The 15,026-nt window shown below is 34.6% G+C and overlaps 2 protein-coding genes and 1 non-coding gene across 4 annotated transcripts in view; 1 reads left to right on the top strand and 2 right to left on the bottom strand.

The window, feature by feature from the left end:
• Window positions 1-9,413, bottom strand: part of LOC140062195 (chromodomain-helicase-DNA-binding protein 1-like) — a 42,599-nt gene extending 33,186 nt beyond the window's left edge. For both annotated transcript variants that reach the window (XM_072108283.1, XM_072108284.1), the window contains exons 1-5: window positions 9,335-9,413; window positions 8,238-8,610; window positions 1,408-1,801; window positions 904-987; window positions 442-512 (exon numbers count right to left, since the gene is read on the bottom strand). In XM_072108283.1, coding sequence (XP_071964384.1) covers window positions 442-512; window positions 904-987; window positions 1,408-1,801; window positions 8,238-8,308 — 620 coding nt within the window. In that variant the 5' untranslated portion in view covers window positions 8,309-8,610; window positions 9,335-9,413. The remainder of the gene's footprint in view (window positions 1-441; window positions 513-903; window positions 988-1,407; window positions 1,802-8,237; window positions 8,611-9,334) is intronic.
• Window positions 9,414-9,493: 80 nt separating this feature from the next.
• Trnav-cac (transfer RNA valine (anticodon CAC)) lies at window positions 9,494-9,566 on the top strand. Its single transcript has one exon. It is a non-coding gene; the product is annotated as a tRNA-Val (tRNA).
• Window positions 9,567-10,436: 870 nt separating this feature from the next.
• LOC140062196 (polyubiquitin-C) lies at window positions 10,437-14,253 on the bottom strand. Its single transcript, XM_072108286.1, has 2 exons — window positions 14,187-14,253; window positions 10,437-12,474 (listed from the first exon to the last, which is right to left on the bottom strand). Exon 2 carries the CDS (start codon window positions 12,462-12,464, stop codon window positions 10,635-10,637), a length of 1,830 nt encoding a protein of 609 aa, XP_071964387.1. The 5' UTR covers window positions 12,465-12,474; window positions 14,187-14,253; the 3' UTR covers window positions 10,437-10,634.
• Between the last annotated feature and the right edge of the window lie 773 nt (window positions 14,254-15,026).

Raw genomic sequence — 15,026 nt, 5'->3', positions numbered from 1 at the left:
TATTTATTCAGGTGCATTGGTGACTACCCTACCCACCAACTGCATTAGAAACAATTTATACCAAAGTCTTTTTAATCGTTGGGCAGGCATCTTGCACATCATACTGTCTTTAAGTCTGTTTTCTAGTAGGCGAATCCAATGTTTTGATTGTGATACCCTTTGCCCAAAGTGCTAATTAATAGCTGAGATTTTCATTTCCATCGCTTCACTTCGGAGCTTTTCAATTCACATGAGGTTCTCATACCTCGGGTCCTGAACTCTGATTGGTTGCTCAATTTTTTCAAAAGTAGAAACTACTCATAAACTACTCATTTTGCTGAAACGAAAACTAGAGAAACTAGAAATTATCACAGAAAGGAATTTGGAAGGTAAATATGTATGCATACAAGTGGAAAGGTAACTACTCATGCAAACAACAAGATTTGTACAGCAATTAATTACCTTTTGGACATTCTTCCTTTCGACGACCCCGATGATTTTCTTCGTCCTCTACCACCTTTTGGTTCGTCAGTCTGTGGATAGATGACATGAGTATTTAATAATCCGCAATTATCAAAATAACATAATTCAAGTGAAAATTATTTCCATAACTTTTTCAAGACTTTTCCAGAGCCAAAAATGTAAATTTCCAAAAACAATTTTGCACACAATTTAATTAAATTTAGCTTTTTGCTATTGACATTTAATTGAAAACACCAAACTCATTTTCCAAGACTTAAAACCATTGAATTTCTTTCCAAAAACCCATACAAATGCTGAGTATTGTATGATTATGTCCAACGTGATATACAGTATTGCATCTACTGTAGAACTTGTTTGCTTTTCTTGTATAAATGTATGTTTTATACAATTATCCAAAGGTCATTGTTAGATACAGCATGCCAAATGATTGTTTATACGTACCGATGTTCCTTGATATCGTGCTACCTTAGTCTTGCAACGACCGGACCTCCTGATGCCATAAACATCGGGAAATTCTTCCATCATCTTAAAAAATAATAGTAAAAAATACCGAATTATAACTGTTCCTTTTTGTGTTGAAATATTGATTTGCCATGTGTAATTAGTTCAAGTGCAATTAGTTCAAGTTAATGTAGTTTTATTTTTAGAATCTGTGTTAATGGGGTTTTTCTACATTAAAAAACATACGTATATATAATATTGACTTGTTTGGATGGCTTGACAACTAAAAACACAGGGTTAATAGTTTTTGCAAAATGATTATCTCTGCTTAATATGTTTAAATCACTTTATTTGGGCCAGACTGGGCTGTATATAAAAAATGAAAAAAATTCAATTTCCTTGATGCTAATAAAACATCCAACCTTTTTTTTCATTCAAAAAACATGGGTTTAATACGATTTGGTAGTCATTGTTGGGATGTGGGGAAATAAACAATGTGAATACCTCTTTGATATCTTTGGCAGTAGTGACTTTGGTAAACCATCGCTGTTCCTTGGTTTCATCATCCTCATATTTTGATTTGGTTGGACTACTACTCTCATCATCGTCATCATCATCTTCCGAGTCATCCTCATTGTCTTCTTTAGCATCATCCTCGTCATCACCTCCATCTTGTTCATCCTCGTCATCGGAGTGTACATTATTGTTCTCTCCCACATCTTCATTAGATTCTTCGTTTGAATCAATGTCAGATTTTTTGGAGTCGTCAGAATCGGAATGCGAAGCATTTTCAGAGTTGTCATTTTCTGAATGCTCTTCATCCTCTCCCTCGTCCTCTTCATGCTGATCTGCTACTGCTTCTTGTACTTCTGAGCCAGAATCAGAGCTATTGTTGTCGCTAAATGTAGATAAAAAAAAAATATGTTCAATATTTTTTGTTTGGACATGTTTGTTTGCTTATTTCTATAGTAAAACTCTTCATTGGAGTAATTTAGATTATTATTATAAATTCTGTATACAAAATGTACATGATGAAAATGAAAAATCTTTTTAAACCAGATGTTTGGTGATTTCAGAGAGTTTTCTGTAATATAACATTGCGGTGTGACCTACAGTTTGTTGGGACAACTTACAATAGGCACATTGGGCTGAAAAGATAAAAATTAAGTGGACAACCTGTTGGACAGGCATGTTGGGCTAATACCAGAGGACAAAAAAAAAACACCTATAACAGCAATGTTATTTTTTTGGGCTATTACCAGAGAAACCAGAGGAGCCAGTGTGGCCAGCAATGGAAATAAAATGATGCTAGGTGGCAGCACAAATATGCTAGATTATGCTACGCAGAATTATAGCAAAATGTCACCAAAACATGGTTTATAAGACTCTCAAGTCGGAAGTGGATGGTATTTGATTGTGTTATATATGTTATATGTTATACACACAAAGATCTTATAGCCTTCGGCTTACAAAAACTCTCTGGTCCTACACAAAAGCCAAAAAAAAAAAATAATTGTCAGGTTTTTGGCCATGTTCTAGATTTGGTTACAATTATGATTTTTTTATAAAATAATACTAGAAAAAATGCTAGATCATAGGATACCAACCTTGACAATTGGTTTTTCCTAATTATTCCTGATTATGCTATATTTTCTAAAATTATCCCTAGCATAAATGCTAGATGCCAGATGGGTCAAAATTATGCTAGACGGCATAATTATGCTAGATTTGGCCATATAACTATACCGGACTGGTGGACTTACCAGAGGACAAAAATGAAGTAGGCCAATCAATACCAGACAAGTTGGGGTTTGACCAAAATAAAATAAAACAACATACCGGACATGTTGGACTTGCAGTACAAGAGGACAAAAATGAAGTACAGTAGGCCAATCAATACCAGACAAGTTAGGGTTTGACCAAAATAAAATGGGACAACATATACCGGACATGTTGGACTTACAGTACAAGAGGACCAAAATAAAGTACAGTAGGCCAATCAATACCAGACAAGTTGGGGTTTGACCAAAATAAAATGGGACAACATATACCGGGAACATTGGACTTACAGTACAAGAGGACAAAAATGAAGTACAGTAGGCCAATCAATACCAGACAAGTTGGGGTTTGACCAAAATAAAATGGGACAACCTACACCGGACATGTTGGACTTACAGTACAAGAGGACAAATATAAAGTAGGCCAATCAATACCAGACAAGTTGGGGTTTGCCCAAAATAAAATGGGACAACCTATACCGGACATGTTGGACTTACAGTACAAGAGGACAAATTGAAGAACATTATGTACATGCATTTTATATTACAAAAAATTACAATTTATTAACTGTAGTATGGAAAAAAGTATACCATAACACTAAGTGGTGTTTAAGCCTACTATTATACCCGAAGGTATTAAAGAGAGCTGTTTGTCAGTACTGTGATTTTTAAGTTAAGTACACTTTTGAAGGAATTATGATTTTTTATTGATAATATAATATACTGTACATAAATAATCTGTATTTATGTACAAATTCAAATGTATACCACAGATTAAAAGGATTGGTTGAAAAATTATTCTGTGTAATAATAATAGTACTTATTTTTAATAAAGGTTTACATAGGATAAAATAATATAGAAGTTACAATTGGAAGATTCCATATCTTGGCATCCATCCAAATAGAAACATCTGCATCAAATCTGCTAGCATTTGATTGGTTAATCATTAAACATTTGTGTGCCCATAAGAATGAATTATATTATGCCAACCCTGTATTTTCCTGCAATGACATTCAGTATTCACTCAGCGTCAAGCAAATTATAAAGACTTTATTTTGTATCTTTACTAAAGACGAGACAAAAGTTTCTTTAATACTGATTTGACTTTATATATGAAATAAAAAATTTCTATATTATATTAAAATACTTAGGTTACGATGAGACTAATTACAGTTTTGTACTTTTGTAAACATTTTTGCTCAATGCCTGGGTCTGATAAAAACAATCATGGAAGTTGCTATTCATTTTAAGATTGCAGTATAATTATTAAGATCTGGGGCGGATTGCTATAAGCGGTCTATAACCGGTCTTAGCGCTTAGCCGGCTATAATTCGTGACGTAGCAAGTAGTCTTACATTATAGACCATTGCTATACCGCGGTCTAACCTGTAAACGGTTTTTAAAATTAAAGCCTACTCGAAGGAGTCTTAAAACAGTCTTAAACCTCTCTTTTTGTTGCTTTTACGTATTATTTATCGTCAAAGACAACCAATAGAACGAGTTTTAAGTGTTAAATCAAATAATAACAGTGATTTTATTCTTATATAGCCCTAGAATAGATTTTCTTGAGTAGAAATGTACGTACTGTTATGATTGTGAATTGAACAAGCGTGACGAACATTACCTTATTTGGTATTCTACGCGCAAAGTACGCCCTCAATTTGTTACTTTACGCGGTCTTATCTAAGACTGTTTTATAGCAATGGTCTAACAGGGGTGGCTTTAGTAAGACCGTCAGATAAAGCCGGCTTTAATCGGGGAGTTAAGACCATTAGTTAAGACTGTTTTATAGCAATCCGCCGCTTAAAACTGAGATACTGTACAGTAGGACATGTTGGCATTTCCATGAGAAATGGACAGAAATGGACATGACGTGAACATTTCATTCCCAAAATATCATAAATTCAATACCTTTCTTTCTTACATTTTATAAGTTATATAGTAACTGTACTTAGATGAACAAAAAGAATTATCGTAATTTCTTTAATATTTCTGGAAATTTATTTTTTTGTTCAAATGATAAGACTTTTGTTTTCTAAATACAGTACTGCATGCAAAATTAATCTTGTGAAGAAATTGTTTCTATAATTAGTAAGTATAATTATTATATCCTGGACATATTAATGTAAAGCGAGTTACCAACATAGGCTGTATACCATTTAAAATTTAATGATGGACATTTATTTTTTATAAATTTATTTCAAAGTATTTTTGACAACATTACATATGGATGCCATTTTGTAGCAATAACTTGTCAACCATAGCTTACTAGTATGAGGAGAATTTCAATTAACTTTTAACCTTTTTTAACAAGAGTTTATACCAATATTCTTCTACTGTGTGTAAGTTCATTACTTAATGTCTCTAGAAGTAGTAGTACCAGTGCAATGTTTATTGAACATGGTGTCCCTTCCTTTAATGAGTACATGCAAAAATCTACCTATGGTTTCATGCAACGTATGTTGAATAGTGGTAACATCCTTGTTGCTTGTGTTTGCAAACATATGCTCCATAACTCCAAAATGTATTGTACATGGAGAAGCATTCTTTATACTTAAGTTTAGATTTTTCTTTTTATGTTAATAAGTTTATTAATATGGATGATATTTCCGAAATAAAAAGAAATTGAATTGAATTACAGTATATCAAAGTTGAATAAATAATTATTTTTGTTTTTTTCTTGTCTAATAATATAGTTCATACACTTTTAAACTACCTTTACAGTAAGCATTTACCTTTAAGATTGTATAATGGAAATAACAATACAAACACTAATTCAACTACCCAAGAGATGTAACGTGAGTTACTGTGGAATAGTCCATAAAAGATGAATCAGTAAAGATGGTAGAAAGAAAGCATCAAACAACATTGATGCACACAGGTAAAGGTATTTATAATAGTCCTCAAGAAATTCCTATAAAAGGTCCTCTATGAACCCACAGCAACCAGCAGTGCAGTTCCTAGTTGAAATTTGTAGTAGGTCCTCTATGAACCCACAGCAACCAGCAGTGCAGTTCCTAGTTGAAATTTGTAGTAGGTCCTCTATGAACCCACAGCAACCAGCAGTGCAGTTCCTAGTTGAAATTTGTAGTAGGTCCTCTATGAACCCACAGCAACCAGCAGTGCAGTTCCTAGTTGAAATTTGCAGTAGGTCGTCTATGAACCCACAGCAACCAGCAGTGCAGTTCCTAGTTGAAATTTCAGAACTAGATATATTTAGATTTTGGTAGTTTTCTGTAAATTTCAAATGTTTGTAGAATTTAATTGATGCCAAAATGTGTTTACTTGCAAGGGTTTACTAGTGGATAAAAAGTTTAGAACCCTGATTGTAAATGTAATTATAAACAGTGGTATAAGATAACAAAAAGGAAAAAGTTGTTTTTTTGTTAAAAATATCACTAAGTGAGTAAAGACTAAAAAAAAGTAGCTAAAAATCATTGCTAATTTGTCAACTATAAATTAGCAGACACATTGTCCCTCTTTACAATTTAAAATAATTAAACCCAAACTAAATAAGAACAGTTAGCAAATCAGAGAGCGCAAACCTCTGCCTAGGCATATGAAAATGTAATTCACTTGTTCACACACAGCTATGAAACCAGCCTTTAAAATCTTATGAAAATCGGGCAATAATTTTTTGAGTAATCCAAATATAGAAAGAAACATACTGTACAAACACAGACACGATCGACTACATGACCCCTCGCCATTCGACTACATGACCCCTCGCCATTCGACTACATGACCCCTCGCCATTCGACTACATGACCCCTCGCCATTCGACTACATGACCCCTCGCCATTCTGTAACCAGAGCTGTTCATATGCTGATTGTGACTTAAAAGTTTATTTTATTGAAGTATTAAAACAAAATTTTGAAATGGTTAAAAGATTTTTAAAAAGGTAAGGTGTTCGTTCTTAACCACCCACCAGTAAACGAAGTGAGGGCCTTTGTGTATATAAATGGGGTCGTCAATATCCCCAGTGCCGGTATTTTAAAAAAGGGTTGGGTGTGGTTTTAAAAAACACAAACATCAGCAGCGCTGAATGGGGTCGTCAAGGACCCCAGCGCCGGTATTTAAAAAAAGCGGTTGAGTGTGGTTTTAAAAAACACAAACATCAGTAGCACTGAATGGGGTCGTCAAGGATCCCAGCGCCGGTATTTAAAAAAGCGGTTGGGTGTGGGTTTAAAAAACACAAACATCAGTAGCACTGAATGGGGTCGTCAAGGACCCCAGCGCCGGTATTTAAAAAAGCGGTTGGGTGTGGTTTTTAAAAACAAAAACATCAGTAGCACTGAATGCCTGGGGTCGTCAAGGTCTCCAGGGCCGGTATTTAAAAAAAGCGGTTGGGTGTGGTTTTAAAAAACACAAACATCAGTAGCACCGAATGCCTGGGGTCGTCAAGGTCCCCAGCGCCGGTATTTTAAAAAAGCGGTTGGGTGTGGTTTTAAAAAACGCAAACATCAGTAGACCGAATGCCTGGGGTCGTCAAGGTTTCCAGGGCTGGTATTTAAAAAAAGCGGTTGGATGCTTGTACATCCAGTCCACATATTGATAAGGGCATGAAAAAGTAAGGCAGTCTATTGAAACTCTGTAGATTCCTGTCTCAAGGGCTAGAAAATTTCATTTTATTCATTGCGTTGACTTCAAGTATAAAGAAAAAAAATATAATAATCTAGATGTCCCTTAAATATGCACATGTGCGCAATAATGTTTAAGATTGTGGAACTGGAAAATAATTTTTATAGATTTAAAAAAATTAGTAAAGTATGTGGAGTATAATTAAACAGCCCAAAAATAGTACAACGCCTATGAATTAGAATAAAACATGTTGAAATGTTAATACTACAGTACAGTACAACATATAATATTATAGGTAGATTTTCCATAATTCTTTTAATTTTTAAGTTCATAGAAATGTGAAAAGAAACACATTTAAATATCAAATGTTTAGCTAAATATCTACTATTTAAGTTTGAATTACTATACATGTATTTAAAAAATACAAAATATTAGCATTATAAATGCATTTAAAAATAAAATGTATTTTAAGTGTAAGTCCAAATGAATAGAGGAAAGACAAGAAAAATATCAAAATTAAAAGTGTACTGTCATCAAGTACTTGTTACTGTGTGTCTTTGTGGAAAGAAATTTAGTAATAATACAAAAATAATACATGCAAAACATTAATCAATGCCTCACCTTCACAAAGAGATAAACAGAGCCAGTGCTTAATTTTAAAGTTAAAATTTATAGCTAAAACAAGGTGAAAAATAAATATAATATGAATTAAAAGTTTAAAATCGGATGTAAAAGTGAATAACAAATATTTAGCAACAAAATGTCCTATTTGGATTTTTCTGTAAAAAATTCAGAACTGTTAAAAAAATCTAGTTTTAAAACACCCCTTGGAAAACTATAACCAGGTAAATAGCATATAAAATTGTTTTTAAAATAAAATAAAGTGTTAAATAAAAGAATTAGTTGATTATTTCAAAAAGTGTGGTACACTAAACATTGAAGTTAATGAAGATAAATGTTTATTTCAAGATACCTGTCAGAATGACTTTCATCCGAAGAATTGTCTCCTCCTCCTTGAACATTTTCCTCCTCCTCTGAATCCATTTTTTATTGGATTTTTCCAGTTAACACCAGTTAAATAGCACACAATAAATCTTGATGAAAGCACAGTAAGAACTTCAAAGAAGCAGCATACACTTTCAATAGTTTTCTTTATTTCCAAGGACCTACATTACTTGGTAGATGGTTCTACTAGGCCTTGTATGTAGGCCCTATCTAAGTTCGGCCTAGACCAAATTTCAATATGTTGATTAAATCAATGTTTTTGATTTGTTTTTCTAGAAACCTTTTTCAGTCTGGTCCAAAAGCTGGTCAAATATTGATATAATAAAACAAAATGTAATCACCTGCAAGAAAAAAAGAAGCAAACTGACATTAAAATAATCTAGGCCTAAGGATATCCGTTTTTTGTTGTTGCTTCCACACGGGATGAAGGGCTTGAAGTCGGCGTCGGTGTGATCTGTTGCTCGTACACACATTACGTTAGATGGCCTAGACCCTCGCAATGAGATAAAATAGTTTACAAGGTTACAATTTTTAACTTGATTATTATGCGAAGTTGTTTAAAAATAGGTGCATATTAAATTTAGACATTTAAAGCAAATGCTAAGATAATTTAAAAGTCTTTCTTATGCAAAAACCGAACTAAATAAAAACATTTCTTCGGAGACGTGACAAATGGAAATGTTTGTTTGATTTTTTTAATTTAGTGTTCGTGGGACATGACATGAAGTGGTATTTCTACCATTAACTCAATCTACATAAGACGTTTGTCATTATTTCTTTCAAATACAATACATTTAGAAATGTATTGTGCTTAAATAGATTTAAAATTACATATAATAAAGGGTAAAATATTGAATTCCCTTGTTATATTTATGATTTGTTGTTTTCAACCCAAACAAAAATGGAGGTGGCTCGTAATCATTTTGTAAATTCCGAAACCGCTTCGAAAAATCATGCAATTTTACACTTATTTTCTCAAATATTCTATCAATTTCTAAAATATCCTATTCTAAAGAACTCAAAGACACAATAATGGAAATATAGAACAATGCTAAAGGGACTCACATCTGTAACCCAGAGATGAAACCCACAACCAGAAATTAGTATTTTACTCGACGGCTACCGCCATTCATCTGCAAAATTCACGAAATAAAATTGAATTGTGGGATAGTTCGGGCTTGGTCAATTATTCTTGTACAAAGAAAGCAGTGAACAAACCGTTGTGTTTTCGTGGTGTAGCGGTTATCACGTGTGCTTCACACGCACAAGGTCCCCGGTTCGATCCCGGGCGAAAACATATTTTTATTCCATGTTATTATTTTGTTATATATGTACTGTACTGTATTAATTATTGTTATCTCTTTAGGTATAGTAGCATTATTATTTTTATTCTTTAATAATGTTGGTTATACAGTAAATAGATAATACAGTACTAAATTATAGTGTAGATAAAGACATAAGATGTGAAGCTCATTCCATTCAGGAATTTATTGTTGAAATTGAAATCGATTTTTTTATGTGAAAAAATATGCAACCAATCAATCTAATTCTACTGAAATCTGGAAAACGGTATATAAATCCAATCCACTACAAGAGTGATTGGCTGCACAATTTTGCGCTTCGATAATATTCAAACTACAAACTTTGTTAAAAATAGGAATACACAAGCATATAACCAGACACTTTTCGATTATCACAAACACATTCTGGAATTACTTTGGTGGCAGTGTTGCTAAATTTTTTTCCTCAATGTCTTTCACAGGTGGGTCGTCAAGAAACTTTATAAAAAACAGTAAAATTCATCTTGTCCTCATCAGCTTGTTTTCATACGCATGGACTATTTTCAATATTGTCATTTCTTTCAGATTTTAATTTTTTTATAATGTACAGTATTTCATATTACAAGACAGTTACCAGTCAAATGCAAAATTATTACAGTATTTAAATCAAAGGGTGGCATACAGTGTTTATTTCTTTCATTGAAAGAGTGGCTATAATCCCTGATTTAGGCAATAAAAATTGATTTACAATTGTGTACAGTACAGTACTCTAATGTATATATGTGGTAGTGGACCCATTGCTTACTGTATACTGCCACGCCTTGATTAAAAAATAATGTGAACTGCAGTAATATATTAATACAGTAGTCGTAAAAAGAAAAAAAAAATCAACTTTTGTTTCATTTATTCAACAGATATTTATTCAACATTCAAAATTAGTTTTTCTTTAAATCAAATACACAATAGAAGTAAAGCACAATCCCATTATTCAATAATAGATTTAGGATAGTTATTGTATTAACATTTTTTTTAAAATTATCTTTTTTCGACACGGTTTTTAACTGCTTTTGTTTACAATTACATTTTTAATAACCACCACGGAGACGCAAGACAAGATGGAGAGTAGACTCCTTCTGGATGTTGTAATCGGACAGAGTACGTCCATCTTCCAGCTGCTTTCCAGCGAAGATCAAACGTTGCTGATCTGGTGGAATACCTTCCTTGTCTTGAATTTTGGCCTTAACATTTTCAATGGTGTCGGATGGCTCAACTTCCAGGGTGATTGTTTTGCCAGTAAGAGTTTTGACAAAGATCTGCATACCGCCACGGAGACGCAAGACAAGATGGAGAGTAGACTCCTTCTGGATGTTGTAATCGGACAGAGTGCGTCCATCTTCCAGCTGCTTTCCAGCGAAGATCAAACGTTGCTGATCTGGTGGAATACCTTCCTTGTCTTGAATTTTGGCCTTAACATTTTCAATGGTGTCGGATGGCTCAACTTCCAGGGTGATTGTTTTGCCAGTAAGAGTTTTGACAAAGATCTGCATACCGCCACGGAGACGCAAGACAAGATGGAGAGTCGACTCCTTCTGGATGTTGTAATCGGACAGAGTGCGTCCATCTTCCAACTGCTTTCCAGCGAAGATCAAACGTTGCTGATCTGGTGGAATACCTTCCTTGTCTTGAATTTTGGCCTTAACATTTTCAATGGTGTCGGATGGCTCAACTTCCAGGGTGATTGTTTTTCCTGTAAGAGTTTTCACAAAGATCTGCATACCACCACGGAGACGCAACACAAGATGAAGAGTAGACTCCTTCTGGATGTTGTAATCAGCCAGAGTGCGTCCATCTTCCAGCTGCTTTCCAGCGAAGATCAAACGTTGCTGATCTGGAGGGATACCTTCCTTGTCTTGAATTTTTGCTTTAACATTTTCAATGGTATCAGATGACTCAACTTCCAGAGTGATTGTTTTTCCTGTAAGAGTTTTGACAAAGATCTGCATACCACCACGGAGACGCAACACAAGATGAAGAGTAGATTCCTTCTGGATGTTGTAATCGGACAGAGTGCGTCCATCTTCCAGCTGCTTTCCAGCAAAGATCAAACGTTGCTGATCTGGTGGGATACCTTCCTTGTCTTGAATTTTGGCCTTAACATTTTCAATGGTGTCGGATGGCTCAACTTCCAGGGTGATTGTTTTGCCAGTAAGAGTTTTGACAAAGATCTGCATACCACCACGGAGACGCAACACAAGATGGAGAGTAGATTCCTTCTGGATGTTGTAATCAGCCAGAGTACGTCCATCTTCCAGCTGCTTTCCAGCGAAGATCAAACGTTGCTGATCTGGAGGGATACCTTCCTTGTCTTGAATTTTTGCTTTAACATTTTCAATGGTGTCAGATGACTCAACTTCCAGAGTGATTGTTTTTCCTGTAAGAGTTTTGACAAAGATCTGCATACCACCACGGAGACGCAACACAAGATGAAGAGTAGATTCCTTCTGGATGTTGTAATCGGACAGAGTGCGTCCATCTTCCAGCTGCTTTCCAGCAAAGATCAAACGTTGCTGATCTGGTGGGATACCTTCCTTGTCTTGAATTTTGGCCTTAACATTTTCAATGGTGTCGGATGGCTCAACTTCCAAGGTGATTGTTTTGCCAGTAAGAGTTTTGACAAAGATCTGCATACCACCACGGAGACGCAACACAAGATGGAGAGTAGATTCCTTCTGGATGTTGTAATCAGCCAGAGTACGTCCATCTTCCAGCTGCTTTCCAGCGAAGATCAAACGTTGCTGATCTGGAGGGATACCTTCCTTGTCTTGAATTTTTGCTTTAACATTTTCAATGGTGTCGGATGACTCCACCTCTAGTGTGATTGTTTTGCCAGTAAGAGTTTTGACAAAGATCTGCATGATTATATATCTGTAAAATAAAAAAAAAAATGTTAATTAATATTTCAAAGAATTTATACCATGGCAGACACTAGGACTATTAACTATCATTAAAGTAAAACAATCCATCCATTTGTTAATGGACACAAAAATGACTTCTAATGGTAATTTGATGTTTTCAAATATGGCTCTGATATATCAAACATCATATAGCGCCCTCTATTTATTAGGTGTAGATCTGGGCTGGATTGCTATAAGCGGTCTATAACCGGTGTTAGCGCTTAGCCAGCTATAATTCGTGACGTAGCAAGTAGTCTTATATTATAGACCATTGCTATACCGCGGTCTAACCTGTAAACGGTCTTTAAAATTAAAGCCTACTCGAAGGAGTCTTAAAACAGTCTTAAACCTCTCTTTTTGTTGCTTTTACGTATTATTTATCGTCAAAGATAACCAATTGAACGAGTTTTAAGTGTTAAATCAAATAATAACGGTGATTTTATTCTTATATAGGCCTAGAATAGATTTTCTCGCGTATAAATGTATGTACTAATACTTATTATTATTATTATTTATTGCCAAAAACCAGTTACAAACAAACAAAACACAGAAACTAAGGGAGTAGGCAGGAACCTAAAAGTGAACCTAATCACTATAACAAGAGTTCAGGTTCCGTACTCCCAAAGTAACAACAAAGTACGCCCTCAATTTGTTACTTTACGTGGTCTTATTTAAGACTGTTTTATAGCAATGGTCTAACAGGGGTGGCTTTAGTAAGACCGTCTATCTGATAAAGCCGGCTTTAATCGGGGAGTTAAGACCATCAGTTAAGACTGTTTTATAGCAATCCACCCCTGTATTATTCAAAGAGTTTATATAGCCGAAGTCTAGATATGTTATAGCAGTTCAAAAGTGATTATCCATGGAAGAGGAACCAACAAGATGGCGGCTGCAATCTACCAATCGGATATGCCCTATGCAGTACGCACTACTACAGTACGCCTGTGTTGAGCCTATCTGAGTGAGAATGATGCGCAACGCAGCACGTTAAGCGCATAAACGCGAACGCACTCGATATGATCCTCGTATACAAAAAATGCTAGATTACCAAGAAATTATTCATTCTATTGCGATTAACAATAATTATATTTAATTTTTTTTAAACTTCATTGTACTTTGACAAGAATATGTGTTGTAATTTATGTGGTCTCAATGTATTATATTAGTTTATTTTTTATATTAAATAATGTTTTTGAACACATTTACAGCCACCATCTTGTTGGTTCCCCTCCTGTGTTGGAATCACTTTTCAGTCTTGAGTACGCCCTCTAGTGTTATTATTACATCTCTCTGGTATTATTTTGGAATTAAACTTCTAATTAGCACGGCCTAGTGACTTGCATCTAGCCTAGGCTATAATAAGCCTATTTTTTTATTTTTAGGGAAAAGCTTGAATATACAACAATAGTCTACCCAGCAGCGATGCTATCAGCTAGGGCCTAGAGAGCCCGCAAATGACGATTTTTTGGGATAGTCCCTCTCTCTCCCCCGGCCCTTTCCCCCTAGCCTCAGCAGTCAGTCGGCTGTGAAAGAGAGAGAGGATGTTACGTGGGTAGCAGCCTAGCTAAATAGGAAACCATTCATAATAATCTTAAAACCTGCACAGTTATACACATCTTGTAATAAATAACTAATAGAAAATTTGATGTAAAAATTAATCTTTTAGTTTTGAAATGAACTTACCTTTTTTTATACTACTACAAAACAGATTTTCTTATTTAACGATGCTTCCTCAATGACGCTAATTCTTCGAATGCGCTAGAAAATCACGTTTTTTGTGCTTGATCATCTTCCGATTCGTCACATGCTTACAGTACAAGACGATTGGACAATATTTACCACGTGAACAAAATGCTTGAAAATGATTGGACAGCTATTTATAGATTCTGTTGCGATGTTCTCTTGTTGTTGCACAACAGCTAGCTATAAGCCGGAATTTGAACGTGCAGAGTCATCATTTTAATGAATCCCGAATGAATCTAATAATTTTTAATTGTAAATAATACAAATACCATGGAGCTATAACATTTTATTATATTATAGCTCCATGCAAATACTGTCCAGGGTTCTGATTCAGTTTTTATGAACAGTCTCCGTGAATGTTTAGAGGCGTACCTAGGCTAGAGTAGTACAGTTGAGTTACGAGTAATACTAGTAGTAGTAGTTAGCAGTACGTCATGATCAACGTAGAACCCTCCTTTTTTTGGGACACATTAGTTTTACCCGGGACAGAAGTACCCATATTCGGGGGTGGGGGAACATCCTATTATTAAAACGGAGGGGAACAGCTACTACTACTACTACTACTACTACTACTACTACACCTTGAGGTAAATGGTTGTGGCAATTTTTAGAAAACTCCTATATGATGAAGAGGAAACTGTTGGTTTGGTTCCGTATATAAGAATATAATTAAATACAAACTAGATAAAATACCAAGAATTGTCAAAGAGCAAACTTATCACTGGTAAAAAAGACTTCGCTCAAACTATGTTTAAAATTAAAATAAAAAAACAGAAAAAA

The sequence above is a fragment of the Antedon mediterranea genome, chromosome 11 (genome assembly GCF_964355755.1).
Source record: "Antedon mediterranea chromosome 11, ecAntMedi1.1, whole genome shotgun sequence".
NCBI lineage: Eukaryota > Metazoa > Echinodermata > Crinoidea > Comatulida > Antedonidae > Antedon > Antedon mediterranea.
This window is presented reverse-complemented; position numbering and strand designations above follow the sequence as displayed.